At 38.5% G+C, this 19454-nt stretch overlaps 3 protein-coding genes across 14 annotated transcripts in view; 2 read left to right on the top strand and 1 right to left on the bottom strand.

The window, feature by feature from the left end:
- palmdb (palmdelphin b) overlaps positions 1 to 3295 on the top strand; it is a 34296-nt gene extending 31001 nt beyond the window's left edge. For all 5 annotated transcript variants that reach the window (XM_035416408.1, XM_035416407.1, XM_035416409.1 and 2 more), the window contains one exon: positions 79 to 3295. In XM_035416408.1, the coding sequence (XP_035272299.1) occupies positions 79 to 162 (84 nt within the window). In that variant the 3' untranslated portion in view covers positions 163 to 3295. The remainder of the gene's footprint in view (positions 1 to 78) is intronic.
- Positions 3296 to 3304: 9 nt separating this feature from the next.
- frrs1b (ferric-chelate reductase 1b) lies at positions 3305 to 13783 on the bottom strand. Of its 3 annotated transcripts, none has more exons than XM_035416416.1 (16): positions 13523 to 13783; positions 12373 to 12486; positions 10897 to 11048; positions 10669 to 10763; positions 10272 to 10437; positions 10000 to 10182; positions 9353 to 9451; positions 8669 to 8816; positions 8300 to 8413; positions 7972 to 8087; positions 7634 to 7720; positions 6539 to 6636; positions 6036 to 6094; positions 5628 to 5771; positions 4948 to 5012; positions 3305 to 4810 (listed from the first exon to the last, which is right to left on the bottom strand). In XM_035416416.1, exons 1-16 carry the CDS (start codon positions 13728 to 13730, stop codon positions 4718 to 4720), a joined length of 1941 nt encoding a protein of 646 aa, XP_035272307.1. In that variant the 5' UTR covers positions 13731 to 13783; the 3' UTR covers positions 3305 to 4717. The 3 variants fall into 3 exon arrangements, with proteins under 3 accessions (XP_035272307.1, XP_035272308.1, XP_035272309.1); XM_035416417.1 differs by lacking the exon at positions 13523 to 13783 and adding an exon at positions 11252 to 11453 and having other exon boundaries at positions 12373 to 12505; XM_035416418.1 differs by lacking the exons at positions 12373 to 12486; positions 13523 to 13783 and adding exons at positions 11252 to 11453; positions 13335 to 13395 and having other exon boundaries at positions 3980 to 4810.
- Positions 12557 to 19454, top strand: part of LOC118226618 (glycogen debranching enzyme-like) — a 31275-nt gene continuing 24377 nt past the window's right edge. Inside the window, exons 1-5 of one of the 6 annotated variants that reach the window (XM_035416401.1) lie at positions 12557 to 12687; positions 14970 to 15119; positions 16337 to 16547; positions 16822 to 16991; positions 17546 to 17749. In XM_035416401.1, coding sequence (XP_035272292.1) covers positions 15038 to 15119; positions 16337 to 16547; positions 16822 to 16991; positions 17546 to 17749 — 667 coding nt within the window. In that variant the 5' untranslated portion in view covers positions 12557 to 12687; positions 14970 to 15037. Of the gene's footprint in view, positions 12688 to 12717; positions 12827 to 13784; positions 13921 to 14075; positions 14317 to 14969; positions 15120 to 16336; positions 16548 to 16821; positions 16992 to 17545; positions 17750 to 19454 lie in introns of those variants that run through there. The other 5 variants (XM_035416405.1, XM_035416404.1, XM_035416403.1 and 2 more) reach the window with 5 other exon arrangements.

Below are 19454 nucleotides of genomic sequence, written 5' to 3'. Positions count from 1 at the left end.
TAGTCATTTGCATAAAGAACTGGTTCACTGGTTTGTTTGGAAACCACCGTCAGTTATTCAGGTACCTCTCTTCCTTAGTTTCCCGAAAATTTCTCCGGAGGACGTCGCAAGAGTGCCATGGCCTTGCGCTGGGAGGCGGGTATGTTCACGAATAACGAGTGAAGCACACGATGCCGCTGAAAGAGAATATTTCTATATTTTCGCTCTATTTTACCAGAAATGACAAAAATACTGCAAAGTTTGGTCATGTATAAGCATAAAATCTGCTGCTTATTCCATCCGCATATGGGTGATATGTTGAAGAGGCAGATCATAGTATTGTGCAAACGCCAAGATGCCTGGATGTTTTCTGAATGTAGTGTCAGCCCTGTTATTCACTCCCTGCCTAGTGAGTATTTAAAGCCTATTTTAATGTACTGTCTTGGATAAAAATATGTATTTATTGTATTTTCATATAGATTTGTAATTTTCCTTGCACACAAAAATGGCCTACCAATTTTCAACTGTAAAATCATATACAAGCAATTACATTCCACAAACAATTACATTCCACCATTACAGTTAATTAAAAGAACATATTTCCCAGAGGTAACTTCAATTGTATTTTAGATGCATTACAAATTTGTAATTAAAATTTACATGAATAAATAAATATAAGACAGGAAAGCATTTGGACAAATAAGAATTTATTTTACTAAATTAACCCAGTAACTGACCCTTTTAAAAACGATTCCCTGAAAAAGCATTTCCAGAAATGAAGAATCAAACATCAAGCAATTCATCATAATAATTGATCAAAGTAATTCAAGTGGTATTTGTGTTTTCTAATGATTAGAATGGTCTCTTTTTGAACTGTGTATTTGCACTGACTCGTACTTTATACTCATGTCTCTACTTAATACTCACGTCCCTACCAACATGTAGAATAGCCCTTTCAACATAAGTTTTCTATGGAACATAAAGATCAGCGTGCACTTTCTCAAGCATGGTCATAATAAAGAATGTTCTTTGCCAATGCCTGTCCTACTTTAGTAGCATATGCCAATTGAAATGTAAGCAATCATAGTCTTCAATGATAAAATAAAGAATCTTTGAATTTCATTAAGATAAAGCATCCAAAATGTAATTGAGATACAATATGTATGTGTGACAATACAGAATCATTTTGTACCAAGCCGGCTGTGAAAACACCTACACAGTGGAATTGCTAAACAGCCTATTGAAGAAATCAGATATCTGGGTAATTTAGCAAGAGGCCCATACAAAAACAGACAAAGGGACAAAAGAGCAGAATTATTGATTTATATATGGAAACAGACATAGGGAAGAATTGTTGCCAGACTGACACTTGTCAAAAAAGATTTATTTTTCAAGCTACATTGTCCAAACCAGAAGCTCCTGGAAGCAATGGCAAGGGCATTATACAGACAAATGCATACTATTACTAGTTATGGTAAAAGAAGTCCGTATGGCTAGGCTATTTCTCATTAGGCTGCTGGTTGATGTTCCCTGAACCATAGCTAAGTGTTAAGTATTATAGTCAGCATAGTGTTACATGTTGACTCTAACAAAACTGCTAGCTTTCAAACAAGGTGTGTTAGATACTATAATTTAAAATAGTAATTTAGCCATGTAGCTGAGTGAACATTAGCTAAGTAAAAACTGGAGAGTTAGCTGGCCAATGTCATTCGTTAAGGTGCTAGCCTGCTGAGATGACAATAATTGCAACAATGATCCACAATATAGTAGTAAAACACTTGTAATTCACCACAGGAAAATTGCATTGGACAGTTTCACTGAATCCATGTTGGTCATTCTTGATCGTAGCCATGCCTATCCTTTGTTGCACCGCTGGGGGTAGTAGGCCATCAAACTAATGTAACCATGCATTGTATTGTTGTCTGATCTGAGCAGAACTGGTGCAGTGTTATAAATTTTGCATTTATAATTTATATCAAGCTAAATGAAGTATTTAAATGAATGACCTATTTGCATTATCCAGTTGCCTTTCCCTGTTTTTCTAGGCCCAGTCTCATCCATCTAGACCAGCTAATTAGGCCAACTATAATATCAGCCTACTTTCCCGAAAGCCAGTATTGCAGATATGCATTCAAATAGCCTACGTATGCTACAAAAATCCATTAAGCTTATTTTAAAGTAATGGATTCTGTTCTTTTTACTTCAATGATCACTTTCAATGACGCAAGTCCCCTGCAGAAAATTCTAGCTAAAACAGTTGAGAAAATAAGCTGGTCTTCAATGTTCATAGCTGATTAAAGTGTGTTAGGCTGGTAGAGTAAGCTGGTGGACTTGCTGACTATAGGCTGGTGAACACCTGGTTTCAGCTGGTCGACCAGCTGAAACCAGACAGAAGTGTCGAAAACACAGTTTAAATCATCTTGACCAGCTTAGGCCGGTTTACTGTAAAATGAAATCTTCAGCAGGGTCAATAGCTTATGCCTTTAATCCGACAGAATAATGATTATCACTAAATAATAATGTAATATCTACTGTATATGCTAAATATAGCCTACAGTTCCTAACTTGCATGGGAATTTCAGGTAGAAAATATAGGCCTAAATGTCAGTGTATGGTTTAGGAGTAGTGACTGATGCACATCTCTTTACAGTCCTTAAGGACATTTCAAAAGCAAAGTCCCTTTAGCTTACCAATGAGCAGAAGACTGTTAAAATACATGTATAATATCCAGACAACATTAACTGCCACATATTAACTACAAAATATTTATTTTATTTAAATATTTTCCCCATTGAAGTCAATGAAGCAATTCCTTGATTGCCTGTTGTTGCTAGGGGAATTCTATGATGCCTGACATCGAGCTGGCTTCTTCCATTGGGAATCATACAACTACACATATAATGTTAAATTTACTCTGCTCAACGAATGCCCAATGCCCTCAGTACCTTCTAAGATCACACACATCTTACTTACGTATCATGGGTAGTGATGTCAGTGGGACCGAAAATGCAGCTTGGTCTTTCAAAAAATGTGTAAAGCAGCGTTTAAACCAACACTTTTGCAAGGTCTTACATTTAAAATGTTGTGTATTTGTATGCTTCTCTGTGCAGCCATTTTTGCTTACAATATGTACTACAAACCATTATTGTTGGCTTTGTATGAATTTCAAATATTTAAATCTGCGTGAAGAAATTCATTTAGGGGACAGAAGCATTCAAATTGGCTTCTTTACGAAGCTGATCTTTGGGAGGAACAGAAGGTCTTGTATATGAGGTGTCAAAATATTTCTTCAAAATAAAGATATATGGACAAACAACCAGGTCTCTTTGGTCTTCAGCGAAAGCGTCTTATTGTGCTTTTAAACACTCTGAACAAATCTCAAAACAGGTGCATTAGCAATCAGCCCACACACATTGCAATAAAGAGGCTACTGTGCTCTAATGCAAAAAAACAAAATATACTTACTTAATTACACAGCCTAAAAATGAAAAAAATAAATAAATAAATAAAAATATGAACTAAAAGGTGCTGCGAGGACAGGTTACTGATGTAACTGTGGGCAGCAGGAAGGCCTTTAAAAGCCCTGCAGAAAGCCTGTCTCGACATGATTACAGCTCTTGCTTTGTGCATTCTATCAAAAGGCAACAACGTATCTACACGTCCGAACAATGCCAAACTTTTAATGCCGCCCACCTGCATCAACAGGCTTGACAGGTTTATATTTTGTTGGACGTTACATGCTATAAAAATATTCTCCTTGAAGAAATGCTATACACTGTCTTAAAATGCATTTGAACTGTCCAACAGTACACAGCAGAAAAATATATATTTTTCCTTGGGAAAAAAACTAAGCCAATCTAAAGCTTTAATGAATTTACGTACCAAATAATTATCATCAATATAAATGATGTTAAAATACACATTATTGAATGTAAACCATATTTATAAATTCTGTTAAATTACTTAAAATTACCATTAGAAATGTTTTACAAATTGAGTGTATATTTAATATACATTTTTAATTAATTATTCTTCCAAGGGACATAACATCTGATCACTTCTACAGGCTTAGCCCTTCCATTTTAAAACATATTAACCACGTAGTCTTTAAAAATATTTAATCCACACGTGGACATTTATGTAAAATGTTGGAGTAACAAATATAGAAACAAATAGACATGTTACATCAAATTTTAAGAACAGAAAAATCAGTATGTTTAAAATGCTTGTTTTGTGATTGCAAAAAAATGAAATACAGAAGCCAGATCACATAAAATGTTATATTGGGCTTAAAGTTTGAATGTTAAGTGAAAATGCTTGAAAATATAGCCTGTTTCACCATGCAAGCTCAGCTGAACAGTAATAAGAAATTGTGTCAATCTGCAGGAAAGGCACAATACTGCCTGCATTACACAATTAACAAGACAGCTAAGTAAATACGTTATGCAAATTACTAGCGTTCAAGCATAAGTCTCATGCACATCCAACAATATTCAAGTCATTCTCAGTGCATTTCTCCACACCTGTTAAGCCCCTTTCAACATTAAAGAAAACACACCCACACTTTCAGATGCAGAATGTTGCATTGCTTTGAAGCATCTTAAACCAGACTTACAGCTATCAATCCTCCCCCTAGCCCAGCGATCAGTGCAGTCTGTCTCAGAAGACTTAGCATTGTGCGTTACATTTGGCAGCATTAGGAAGATATTTAAAAATGGGGCCAGGTGAGGCGATGTTCTCAGATGCTGCTGATGGAGTACAAGAGACAGCTCAGCAGTGCCACATTCCCGCTGAGGAAGACCGCCAACACAACCCTTTTAAACACACCACCCTGCAAAGAGCCAGAGACACGCTTACCACTCAATATTACAAAACCTAGGTTTCACAGAAACTCAATTTACAGTGAAAGCTGTAACAAAAAATAACATGATTTCTGGAAGAAAATATGCCTTTTAGTGTAAATCTTACTTCACTACTGGTTAATTCTGTGGATTCAGGCAGAATTTCATCTTTATCTTCCGAGTTGCCACTTCCTGCAACAGACAATTTTTTTATTATACAATCAAGCACGGTAATAATTCAGCATTCCTAATACAGGAGGACAAAGGCTTTTTAGACTGCATGAGCTGCCATTTACACCCAATTAGTATTCATCTCACACTTCGACCAGTACGGTATTTAATAAGTGTCATGGCTAATGGCACTGGTCCACTCTGCGTCCTCTCCCTGCAGCAGCGACAACATTTTCCATTAAAAACACATGAAACTATTTCAGAAACGCTAAAGCTGACTTTTAAACGGATACTCTCTTATATTTCATCAGAGAGAGAAAATATAAATAGGACAATTATGCACTGGGATGCTCAATATACTTTAAAAAAATATTAAATATTGGAATTTTGGTTGTTTTTGGAGCTTTCTGATATTGATCAATACACAGTCAACAATTACTGTATAATGTTAAAGAAGCTAGCAAGAAAAGATATCTTTGCTTTTTGAAGGCTCTGTAAATTATTACAATTGCCTGTCTTACAAATGAAGAAACATGGAAGCCTTTTTTCTATAGCTTCTTAATTGCCATAATTATTTTTTTCTGTAGAGATAGATTAAGCGTCAGGGAGGAAAGGAAATGGATACAGCAGACATACCCAATTTGAAAAAGCCTTTACTGTGAAACTCCAGAAGCAGCTCTGCTACCACGCCCCACACAACCATTCCTGCCAGGACGCCCGTGGACCAGGGTCCAGGAAGAACCAGAGCCTGCTGATGGATCCCCAGGAATATGGCAACAACTGTAGCACAACAGGACAGAACCAATGCCATTCACCCAGTGATTACGCACCAATTACAATTACCCCAAAGACAAATCAAGTGTCCATTTGAGCCTATATCACCACTAATAGAAGACAAGGCCCTGGAGTAGACAAATTCATACTGTAATTCTGAAATATATGAACTGAAAATAAACAACTGGGGAAAGAGTTTACATATAGCTGTTTTCAAACTATTTCTCCATTGTCTCAAATGAAAGAAAACTACTGAAAATCACTACATACCAGCAATTATCTCTGCAATAGTACCAGCACCAAAATGCATCCAATTGAATATGTACCTTCTGAGGAGAGAGAGAGAGAGGCTGCTGAGAACATCCATGTACTAAACATTCATGCTAATATTCAGATTATGCCAGCACACTTTGGCTATGCTGCAATGTTGTGGAGTGCACTTGAGTGGACTCTAGTGTAACTAATACCGTAAAGCACATCTTTGGAAGTTCCATACAAAACCAGCAGGGTGTCATACAATAAGTACATTCAATTGGAACTTGAAATTAATTTTCTTTTCCAAGTCAACACATATTTCCATAATAGCCCCAGGGAAAGTGGACATATCAAGCACGTACACCAAGTCAGCTTACCTTACAAATACAGTATTTAAATACTGTATTCAGTACATCAGACCTAATCACACTTTAATTAGGCTGAAAATGTGGTCATGTAAATTCTGTTTAAAGGTCAATGAGTCAAAACTTGCAACAGTGTGAGAAGGGAGGGGTTACCTTGCGGAGTCTGGTCGGGGTCTGAGCAGAGCCATCACAGGCTGAATCACCGCAAGAAACATGACAGTACAGCCAAGGTAAGGGTGAGCTCCAGCACGCTGGAAAACAGAGAAACAGTCAGACTGAACACAGCAAGCTGTAGAAATACCACAAACTGATCAACCGACTCTCATGTACACAACATAATACAGGGGAACCACAAAAACAGACAGAGAAAACAAGAGAATATTGCAGAATATATTCGGTACTGATAGTGCCAGCAACTGAACAAAAGCCATTTCATATTCTTAAGACATGTCACAACCCAGAACATAAAGCATAGTTCAAAGTGCAAGAATAAGCTGAAATTTTAAGAATTATTCACAGGTATATAATTATTTAATTAAAAGCTCCCATTTACTGTTTCTGGAGAATGGGAGCCCTCTGCTGGTCACAGTGGGAAAGAGCAGCACAGTTTTGAGAAATTGAAATTGAGCACTTGTTGTGATTAAATGATGTGCTTCAAATACAAAAGATATTGAGATCGAGAAGATAATATATTTTTAAATAACATCAGCATAGACAGATAAGGATTTATAAAACCACTGTTTACGGCACCTGTCATACAGCTAATCATTGAGTTTCAAGCATTTAAAAAAAGCATTTGTTCAAATCACTGATCTACATGGAATAATGATTTTTAGCCAGTGATATTGCAGTTCCATCCATGATGACTTTCCAATCACCGCCCAGCAGTCATAAAAACTTAAAACAGCAGGACACAAGGGCCCTTTTCTGTCAGGTTTAGAAAATCACATGGATGGCAGAGCAAGGCTTAAGGAGTCCAAATATATACGGAGCTCTACTTCATGGGATTAGACAATCCAATCAAAATACTTTTTACCAAACCAGAACCCCACAGCTGGCTCAATCCCAAGTGCTATAATAGCTTCAGACTGGTCCAATTGTAACTATAACGGGTTAAATTCAAAACAGTATAAACGGCTTTATTCAAAACCGTGGTCCATGTCCATTATGAAGAGTATATGGTAGTAACTCCACGTTTTGTATCACAAACCATCAAGATACACAATCAAACAGAGAAATGAAGCTTACATGACTCCAGCCCCCTCGGTAAATAAAGGGTAGAATGAATGCCACAGAGGTCAGCAGCACGGTGAGGACCATCAAGGCTCGATGTACCTGGGGAAACGGCAGGAGACAAAATGAACACCCCCATTTACTTATTCTACTGCAGACTGCCACAATCACCTCAACGAATGCAGCGAAACTACCGAATCAGCCGAGATATCAATGCAAACCCTTTCAGAAAGAAAGAGTGCCCGCGTGTAATATCACCTATTGTGGAACAAGCCATTAACCAAAAAAGTACATTACCAAACAAGAGCAAAAAACCCTTATGTAAAAAATGAAGAAATACAGAAATCTATTACCTGAAACCAAACCCTCTGCCCGCAGAGGGCTCTATCAGTCCAATCGTCTTTGAAGTAGCGCGCAATAATAATACCAATGTTGACCGTGGACATCCAGGCAATAAGCATAAAAGCCCCTGCCAGTTCAGAGGAAGGAATTTATCAGAGCACTCAAAACAGTAGGGCCATAGATTTACAATCTGCTGTTGCACTTTTAAACAAAATTCTTTCATTTATTTTACTCTAAAATACCAAGGATAAGACTGCCTGCTGATATCAAGTTTTATACACATTTACGAAAAAATTTTTATTTTGACTGTTATGATTTCTAATCTGGGAGCAAACTTACCATGGAATTTCATGAGCAAAGGAGAGCGTGACCCAGTCAGATTCTGAGGGGGCCCAGTGATAACTGTCTGAAAGGCAGATATCAGAGGCTGTCTGCCGTGTCTGTGGATCATACCTGAAAATTGATAAGCACAACAAGTTGCAATCACCTCAATTCAGGGCTGGACCTCAACCAATCTCCTGCACTTGCAGCTATCATCTACATAAGATAATGGTAAGAGAATGCGAAGGTAGCAAAGGTTATTACCTTCCATATTTTTAGAGCCATACAAAAAATGCAGTTATCAGCTTCATGAAAATTATTTTAAAAAAGGACGGTGAAAGTCACCAGCATTCTTTAAAGACTTGAAACACAAGAGTGAAGCCTGACCATTTTCTGCTCGCCCATGTGCCATGAACAGGTAGTAGCTCTCGTTCAGGCTGAATCTGGTGAGGTCCTGTGGGATGTGAATGTTCCTGCGGAACCTGCATTGGATGACCCCGTCTGACAGCCTCCAGGCTGTGTCTGTCAGAAAGTTCTAGCAAAGAAGGATACAGTGGCAGTTAAAGCTAATGGTTTGATTTGGGGACAGCGCAAGTGACCACATGAACACCACATAAAGTGAAGAGAGATGCACACAGTCCCAATCAGTAGTCTGCCAGGACAACAGGAGCCAAAGAAAACATGCAAGCTTGAAGAACGTGCAATCCAGCACAGCATACTAGAACAAGGAATTTCAAACAACATGGAAAAAATCAAAATGAGATTTGATTTGTCCATCCACGATATCAGCTTATTCCCCAGTGTCTTTTAACATGTAATAGAGACCAATGCAAAGTTCATGTATGACATATTTAAAATAGAAAGCAACTGACTGATAATTCAAAAAAGAATCATATGGAGAGGTGAGAGCAAGAATTAAAAAAAGAAAAATCAGTGCTCGTATAAAATAAACATTGCCTTATCTAATCAAACACAGCTGCTAAAACACAGGTTGCCCTCAGAAATCGAGCACTCACGTGACAAGGAAAATGTCCCTGAGGGAATGTCAATATAGCCTGTGACATTTTGTACCTCTGATGCCACCACTGGATGGCTTCGGCCTGTGACAAAGGCAGCATCAATGTCCACCTTGTGACCATCTTGCACACACAGGTACATGTCGTCATTCCCCTGTAGACAAATACACCCCGTTTACATTCATCCAAAAAACTCTGCAATCAGGGGCACCCTTGAACATTTGGGGTCCCTCAGAAAATTTTTATTTGCCCCCCACCCCCTTTTTCCTTCAGCGATATAGCATATTTCAAACAGTGGTTTAAAGGAACAGAATGGTGCAATGGCAGACTTTAAAAAATCTATTGAAAAATAAGGCATTTCTGAACTTGCTCTGATTTATTTGGTAATGTGCCTGCCTGGTGATGTACATCCAAAATAAAACTGGTTCATTTTCTACTGGAAGGTAACAGCTACAAACTCCAGACTTCTGTTAATTACATATTTCACATCTTCACTTATGTTAAATCACGCAATGATAACCTACCTTGGTTCACAAAAGCTGCGCCCCCTAATTGCGGTTGCCAACTCAGGTAAGCAACACCAAAATGTCATGTTACATTGCAAACACTATTGTCGACCGACTCTGACACTGTAGGGAGCAGCAGAAAATAAAACTAAGTAGATTTTTTTTAGTTTAAATATACTTCTGTGGGGACACCCACCATCCATCTATCCAGTGACAGCGCGAAGGATATGTAGCCGTCAGCTGGCCCACTGAGCTCAAACAGTGTGCTCTGCCCCGCTGTGGTGAAGGAGAGGAAGAAGCAGAAGGGCTGCAGCTCCGGGTCACAGCCCACAGGGTCCCGCAGGCAGGACTTCCTGATGCCACAGCCCTCAGAGCTGAACTGAGAGAGAGAGAGCGAGAGAGAGAGTCATCAGCCTCAAACAGTAAACCTCAAACAGAGCGTGCCTCACAATACATCTCAATCTTTACCATCATAATCGGCGTCACAGTAGCTGTAATTGGAAGTACAGCCGGTGTTGTGGTCGTTGCAGCAGAGTGGGTGGGGTGGGGTGGTCCTGGAGTAACCCCAGCCTGAGACACCACAGGGCCAAGGATTTTCACCCAGTAATCACGGTACTTCTGAACCACCGTCACTCTGACACACACGGACACAAGAACGTGCAGCACACAACATCAGTCAAGAACAAACAAAATAAGAACATGTGACTGCATGACACAGTCTGCAGTGATACGCTCTCGAAGATGAGTCTAAGTTCTTCCTTGAAGCCACTACTAATACATTGGATTTTAGCAAAATACATAAAATAGGAATTTTATTGAACAGGCACAAGACAGGCACCTGGGGGAGGGATAATTGGACACTCACAGAAATTGGACACTGGATGGGACGCTTTCCGGAGAGTTCCAGATAACTTGGATTTGTCTCTTTTTGCTATCACTTGTGTGGCTCACAGCTGATCCCTTCAAATGATAGGGTTGAAGCACACTGAGTTTGTCCAGACACAAAACACTATTATTGTTAAATGACTGTAATTTAACATGGCACACAGTAGCTGAGTTCATGTTAAGAAACTTAACAGTCTAAATCACTCACCTGTGTGGGGCCACAATTCAATAGCTGTGAGTCAGTGCTATTAACAAGAGTAAATGATCCCAGTGCACCACCATCAAGATTTCCAGCATCCCGAGCTTCAATAAGAAAACCCTTGAAATATGTAGTCCCAGATTTGGAAGCAGACAGGGTTACTAAAGACACAGTGACGAGAAACAAATGTCACATATGACCTTCTTTTAAACAAAATTATTGGCTTGTTTTTGTTATTTTCATTATGTATATTGTCACTATGCTATAAGGAATCTTCTGCTGCTACTTAAGATGTAACAACATTAACTTCTGATTACTATAACAATGTGACTCTTATAAAACAGCTGGACATACAGTACAGTACCTTGGACTTGATCCCCAGGACTAAATTTATCCTTGTTCGCTGTTATTGTATATGTGTTGGGTTTTGTGCTAGAATGCTGATCATGACTTGGTTCCATGCTCGTGCAAGCAACTGTCACTTTTCCATTACTGAAACAGGTAACTGTCTTAAAACTAACTGTAACCACCAGAGCCAACAGTAGACTTGGTAAGTTTAAAGACATCTGAAATGAAGAACAAATCGACAAATGAGATGACAACATGTATTCCCAATTTACTCCCATCATTGGCTTTTATGGACCTATGGCCCTAAAGAATTCTAAAATCATCTCATTTTTATCTTTGCATGCCTCTGAAAGCAGAAAACTGGAAGTTTAGATGGAATTCTGTCTGAACTTATCTAAAGCACTGTGGGTGTTTTAATGTTCATGTGACATAAATGTTCCTGCACCATGTGAGTCCATACTACTTCTCTTATAATGTGTATAGCCTATGATTCACCCTCAGCCTGACTCCTGCGTGACTTGCTATCATTTAACATTTCATTTTCATCATTAAAGTAGGCTGCCTTACCAACTGCTCATGCAAGTATAAGCACTTAATAGCAGGTATAAAAGTGTACATCAGAAACACAAAGGATGGTATTCAAGAACATTGCACTTAAGACTGCATGGTACCACAATGTCCACACTGTACGCCATTTATCAAGTTAAGCTCACTGTCATTTATTTAAAACTGAATGTGAATACCAACGATGACTGCCAACAATACATAATAAAATCCGATTCATTCTCTGAATATGACGTAGACAGTGACAGATGATCATTTTATTAAAATCTAATGTTAGCTGGGGAAAGCAAAAGCATAGTAGTAAAAAAACATTTCTTGATCCTTTTCAACTACGAAATTAAACAATAACAGTAACACGCTTCAATTCCCGGTCCTTAAATGCTTTTCAAAAGGTATGTAAAAAGGTATGATAATCGTAAATATTTTGCGTGAGGTACACCTGTCCAAAACTTACTCAACGCCCAGCAAAACAAACCAAAAGGTGAAACTGTTCTTAGTTTACAAGCACACTACATCCTATAGTATAATTATAACGTTCTACAGTTAGTTTCATATAAAGTTCTCACGACTCACCATGATCAGTCTCACTGCACCGACCTCCTAAACGAGGAAGTTGCAGCATGAATTTTATTTCTTGCCGTGAAAAACTAGAGTAGGCTGAATAGGAGGATCTTTCTTCAAGGTGGCCTGTAATTGGTTAAAGACCGACATACTACTAACAACAGGTGACCTTTTTCTATGCAAAGTATACCTTCACAACGTAACGAGGAGAGCATGATGGAAAGTGAAGTCCACAGCTTGACATTGTGAGGTATACCGATTTCGTGCTGGACTTCTCTTCCCATCGGCCCATTTGCAAAAGGGTCGAGCGTTGTAGTGTTCTGATTTGTGAGTACCTGGTATTTACAGTAGCCTAGAGTACATCTATTGTGCCTTACTTTTACCGTCATTAGCGAGCTATTTACTACCTATCGAACTTATCGAATGCAGGCCTACTCCCAAAACGGGTTTCTGTTTCTAATTTTATGTAAATTGTTTGGTGATTATATATTTATTTAAACAACGTATTGTTCGTTAATGTTGAGGGATATGCAGCTAGGATGCATGTGACAATTATGCTAGGATTTAACCTTGGCTAGCCTACTTGATATTTTGTGTATGATAAACAGAAACAAAGAAGCTGACTGCACTCAGTGGAGTTTTTATTTGGGCTACAAAAATATGTGATCGCATATCGGGAAGACTATCAGTGGCAGACAGTCACTTGGTAGACTATGATTTTGAAAAACTGGGTTTCTGATTAATCACTTTGGCATGCAATGGCTTAAATGAACATGCATCTAATCAGTTTCCTTTTACTGAGTAAACAGTGACTTAAGCAGCCGCAAAAAATGGATGGCGGCTTAATGTAACATTATATTGATCGGCGTTAATGACAGAACAGCAACATCTCTTAATAGACTTACAATGTGACAATAGGTTGTGGGTAACGTTCAGAACGGATACCGTGAAAATCAAAGCATTAAATAGCCTACCTTATTAGAACAATATTACTAGTCGCAGTTTCGTGGGTCTTGCTAGCCAGTTTGCCTTTCCTGTATAAGCGTTTGCTTTCAAAGAACTATGGGCTATTGTTTCAAAGTAAGACGGATGTTGTATTTGTCTAAAAGTAGATGACACTAAAAAGATGTAGGCTGCTGTTAGATCGCTTGATTTGCTTCACCTGTTTTATTAAATGTGGTGTTGCTACACGGCGTTAGAGCGAGTTTTCGTGGCTTGCCCACTAGCGTCCTTGTTGCTGCTATTCTCCGTTTAAACTCAGTCTCCAATAGCCTACATGTATATTTATTCCTCATGTATTTCCCTATGTGTGACCCAGAGGTGTAACACAAATTGTCCCCAGATAAAATGTCTATAGTGTGAGTCTCCATGGCCCGTAGCCTATATTATTGACAGACAAATTAAAATGCCGAGTTGCGAATTCAACGTAAAACTATGACTGTTTACTCCTAACATTACGGTAGCCCACTCAGGGTAAAGGTTGTGTTAGGACTCACCCAAACCCCACCCACTCACAAACGCAACTGGGACAGTTGGCACTATTTCTATTTCCAAAATAAGGTGATACGATAAATTAAAAAATACTGTTAAAACAGTTTTGGTGCATAGTGTGAAGGTAATTTGCAGTAGGCTAGCTAGAATAAAATAATATATCCAATAATAGGCTATAATATGCAGTTCGAGTATTCCTAGTTTATGGCAAAGCTAGGAATACATTGCACATTTGAGCACAGTTAGGAGTTCCTTGGAGAGACGATGTAAGATGTGATTACATTTAACACGTCGAAATGGAATATTAAAATAGCCTGACCTTCTTCAAGATTCCTGACCTTATCAGTTGGTTAATTTTGGCTGCTGTGCAGCTTGTTTTATCCGCAAGGGTCGGGAAGTTGCAGTAGATGTAGCTGTCGATGATGCCTGTCCTTTGATAATCTGGATTAATATTTTTCACTGAAAGTGCGTATGTTTTCTTAATCACAGAAACAGAAGTGGTATTGATATAATCCAATTTACTGCAGTGTTTCCTGCGTCCTTGCTAGTCGATTAGTAATCGTTCGTGTGACATACAGTGACAGTTGCTAAAGGGAAATATTTTTGCCATTAAAGTAAATGTATTTAATTGTTTCCTTTTTAATAAACGTGCTTGAAGAGATGAATTTGGAATACGAACTGTGAAAGTTTCCAAACCAGGAAGCTATTGCATGCTTGATACATGTTTCAACTATAGATTACATTTATTTTGCTCATGTTAATATTACAACGAACGGGATACTTTGTTGTCGGAACTTTGTGCTGAATTAGTAAAATAACATTACTTAGTTGCTGTCATTGCGACAATAGTCGGGTGTTTTATATTTGTTTGTTTTTGGACTGTGATAGCGCTTTTCAACAATCCGCACTATCCACACCGTCGTGGTAGGCCGATTAGTTAAATTTTGATTTAAATCACCATTGGCTTTGTGAAATGTTAGATTGGCTTCCTGTAAATGTATTGATTACCCTTTGATTTGTAGTAACAGAGTTGTATGTAGACTGTAACGTACCGCCGGTGGTTGTGGTAGCATTCTGTATTGTTGGTAATGTAGGCTATATCCCTCCCCCCATTGAAGGTGATCCTCGGGAATCCTAAAGCATCGTTTCCTGCATGTAAAGGGCACCTTAAATACGGGGAGCAAAAATGGTCCACGGCAAACAGACAAGAGTCATGCTACTCAATGACATGGAGAAACTCGAGAGGACTCTGTTTCGACTGGAGCAAGGTACAGTAATTTCTCAACATTATATTTCTCATTCCGTGTCTTGTATGATAGGCCACACAGGTATGGCTGATGTTTTCTTTTATGTCCGTTTCCGATGAAGTTATTTTGGAGAAATTGCCTCAATTAATAGCCGTCTGTTTGATATCTATTGAAAGCTACACCGTTATTGATTCTGTCACTGCGGAGAACTGCAACTTATGTTGGGTTATCTCTAAGTGCAATGTTTGTGCACTTGTAATGTACAGGTTAATGACAGAAAGCGGCGAGAAACTGAATTATTTCCAACATTTAAGAGCCTTGTCGTACATTTGACATTTCTGGGACGGGGTGTGTATCATGTGTGGAAAGTAGCAGCTATGTGGCTATTTATAGCGCTGAAAAAGCTTTGGTGCTTGTGGCTTAACTGCAGGACAGAAATGTTTTGTTGAACCAGTGCTTAAAATTTAAGTGGTTATTTCTGGGTTTATGCTATTAAAACTATATTTGTGCCAGCACTTTCCATGGGCAACAGTTAACAACATGGTTTCAAGAAGTCATTTCAAAACAAAAACACATGAAATCCTGCACACTAGTATTGTATCATCATGCACCCTTAGTGGTGTAATGCATTTCTCAACAACAGTCTACAGCACTCAAAAGCATGTTTGCAATGAAGTGCATTTTATTGCGTAAGTTCTTGATTTTGTTTCATTCATCATAATATTCTCTTATGAGTCTTAATGTAGATTTGGTGGACTAATGTTGTTTAAGCAGATTTCCTTTTAAGATGTGGGGCCACGTTTTCTTGAATATAGTATCACAAAGGATTATGTAATTGATGCTTGTGAAAAATCACATGGTCGTGAACGGCAGAAGCGTTTTGATGATGAATGTATTATTATAGAAATTGAACATTAAACAAAAAGAAATTCTGGTAGTAGTTGGTACTTGATTTCACTGTAGTTATTTGTTGTTTTTCTTTTTTTTTTTTTGTTGTAATGAATCACCTGCTCAGGGGTTTTCAAGTTTGCAAATGAACATAGCAGCGTTTCTACATTTTACCACAGTATTGCCTTTATTATCCTGAAGTGAAAAGAATTACAAAATTGTTTTTACAAAACTTTGCCCCGTATGTGTTGAGTGCAGACAGAATGGAATCCAAGAGATTTGGTAATATTCTGCTTGCCAGCATGCCTCCACTGTCATTCAGTTACTATTACTTTGCAATTTTTCTTTAGGCTACGAGCTCCAATTTCGGCTGGGCCCCACTCTCCAGGGGAAAAATGTGCATGTTCACGTCAACTACCCGGCAGAAGGAGCAAAGTTTGACCGCCACAAGTTCCGTGCTTTGGAATGGGTGAATCCCACTGGGAGAGAGGATGACTCTGACAAGTTCTGTAAACTCGAATTGAAGACTGCAGGGTCATATCAGTATTATTTTGGCTGTGGGTAAGCTCAATCTATTCCATTGTTTATTCTCTACAACTTAGGTGATCAGATTTAACAGAAAAGGTAGTTGGCAGTAACTGTGCTTCATACAGGGCAGGCCGATATAAGGGACTAGTCTTGTTTTAAGTGTCTTGTAGTGCTTTGGCAAGTATTAATTTTGTATTATCTTCTGCGACTGCAGTGACATTTGCAATAAAAATAATTTGTGTGGAGCTTTTTAAAATTTCTGGTCACCGGCATTACACATCCACCAGCACTGTCACCATTTTTGCAGGAATGAAGAGAAGACTGGTGGTGGCTACATTGTAGTGGATCCAGTTCTTCGTGTGGGTGCTGATGATCATGTTCTCCCTCTGGACTGCATCAGCATTCAGACCTACTTAGCCAAGTGTCTTGGCCCTTTGGACGAATGGGAGGACAGGCTCAGAGTGGCCAAGGAGTCTGGTAAGACTGGAGAAGGCTTGACCTTACTTGTTAAAGGTTACAGAAAATATTCAGCTCATCAGGACCCATCTGGTAAAATACATAACAAAAGGTTTTTTGATTTGTTTGTGGTTCTTATGTGAGATAGTGAACCAACTAGTTTCAGTTGAGCTGTGCTCTTTAATTTACCCTAAATATTAGTTTACCCATGCATGGTGAGACTGGGTGATTATCATTTGGTCAGTGATTCTGCAGTGTATCAAGCTAGTGTTTGCATTACATTTGACCTCAAAAAAGGCAACATTCATACAGACGGTATTCGTCTGATTTGTCTGTTCCTGATTAGAAGTAGGACTAGATTAATCATTAGCTAAATCCATGTGCGCATTACACATAACGGTTAAATAAACTAAGATACAAAAAAAAGGAACACCAAATAATTATATAATATATTTCTAAACCAGTGTAATATTTGGTAAATATGATGTTTATGCAGTCGAAAGACAATTGTAAGATCCTTGCTGTTGAATATAAATGTACCTCTCTAAAGGGTGATTTTCTGTTGTTTTTTTCAGGGTATAACATGATTCACTTCACGCCCCTGCAGACGCTAGGCTTGTCACGTTCATGCTACTCTTTGGCGGATCAGTTGCAGCTGAATCCAGACTTCTCTCCTCCTGGGAAGAAGTTCACCTGGGCAGATGCTGGCAACCTGGTGGAAAAGCTCAGGAAAGAGTGGAATATGGCCTGCATCACTGACGTGGTTTATAATCACACAGGTTTGTCCGTGCCTGCTTCCGAGCTTTCTTGGGGGGGAAAGGACCCCAAGATTTTCCCTGTAGATGTTACATTACATTACAGGCATTTGGCAGACGCTCTTATCCAGAGCGATGTACAACAAAGTGTATAACCATAACCAGGAACAAGTATGACGAAACCCCTAGAGAGAAGTACCGGTCCAAGTGCAGGGAACAACCGCATAGTTCAACTTGGACCCTGATGGTTAAACTGATTAACACTAACAACGAGAACGGCAACAACGCAATCTATGGAAAAAATACAAGTAGTCGTTAAGACAGTTAATGCACCTAAGTCACCTACGAAACAGCTGCCTAGTTACAACCCTAAGTTTAGTCATTGTAGATGTAGATGTAGATTCCCAATAACAGCCAAGCCATTTGTACCATGGTCGTGAGTTGTTGTGTTGCAGTTCCACCTCAGCTGTTCCCATTGATGGTTAGCTTTGATGGTTTGTCCTGAAAAAGAATGCTTTATCTTTCCATTGCAAGTCGGGCTTGTTGGCGTGAATATCGTTAACACCATTTATGTTCACCTCATTATATGTTCACTTGTTGATGTCACATGTTGGGCTGGGTTTATATACTGGTAGTTCCACATCTTTGCCAAAATGTGGGTGCTTCTGGTATGTTATAGGCACTTGAGTGCAAATGCATTTCCATGCACAATGTTCTCTGCAATGTTATTGCACCACATTATATGGCCTGTCTGATTAACAAGCATCCTCAACCAGGGTGAGTTTAAAAGCATGCACCCTGCCTTTTAATTATTAATGCACTGCGATATCATTTAGAGCCATTCAGGTTTGATGCCTTTCTCAAAGGCACTAGTATAGCATTATGAATTTTATCATTTGGTACTTTGTAAGTTTGGCTATATAAGTATGCACTTCTTGGTCTGAAAAGTCCATTCAGATGGGAAGGATAATGTGATTTCTCACATTAATAGCTTTTATGTAATGTTTGGATCCACATTCACAAGTTAATGTAATAGGAGGGTTATCACTATAAGAGAATAAATAATGAAATTCCAAAAAGGTCTTGGCATAAGGTGTCATATTAGGAAATATTAACTTGAAGAATAAAACCTTGCACACTTACTTATGCTCCTAAGTTTGGATGTAGGGATGGTCAGTGATATTGGTGTCATATCAGTTTTGGTAGATAATAGCTTAAAACAGACTTGTAAATATGAGCCGATAAGCGAAGATTGTGGTCAAATGATAGGCGGATATGATGACGCAACATATAGTGCTGGCCAAAAGTATTAGGCCACCTATGGTTTAACAACAAAAAAAAACTGTAGGTAGAGAAGAATTCAGATAATTTATGCATATTTATTGAATAACAAACCAAAGTACAAACTTTTTTTTCCAATTTGTACCTACAATAACAAAAAGATGAGTTAAAATAATCTCACACATGACTTTCCTCAAACATTGGCTTTAATTAGAATTAAACAAATTATGGATGTCTATCCAATCATTTTGCAAAGTGAGAGATGGAGTTGGGAGGGAGGTGGAGGAGTAGTTAAATTGGCTGAAATCTTATCTCCTGTAAGTTTTTTTTATTTTTTTTTTAAACCACAGGTAGCCTTATACCATTGGCCTGTAGTGTAACTAAAATAGGCACTAAATGGCAAAGAAGTAGGAGTTAGGTGTGCGGAGCCAAGTAAACATATTGTGGC

The sequence above is a fragment of the Anguilla anguilla genome, chromosome 4, assembly GCF_013347855.1.
Source record: "Anguilla anguilla isolate fAngAng1 chromosome 4, fAngAng1.pri, whole genome shotgun sequence".
Classification (NCBI taxonomy): Eukaryota; Metazoa; Chordata; class Actinopteri; order Anguilliformes; family Anguillidae; genus Anguilla; species Anguilla anguilla.
Note: the sequence above shows the minus strand (reverse complement) of the source record. Positions and strands in the feature narration are given on the sequence as shown.

Excerpts from the sequence above, each read along its gene's own strand:
- frrs1b (XM_035416416.1), bottom strand. The coding sequence starts at position 13,730 with ATGGAGACTCACACTATAGACATTTTATCTGGGGACAATTTGTGTTAC. Across the intron at positions 8,088-8,299 it reads TTTGCTCATGAAATTCCATG|GGGCTTTTATGCTTATTGCC; the intron begins GTAAGTTTGCTC and ends CTGAACTGGCAG. Across the intron at positions 6,095-6,538 it reads CCCCGACCAGACTCCGCAAG|AAGGTACATATTCAATTGGA; the intron begins GTAACCCCTCCC and ends CTCTCTCCTCAG.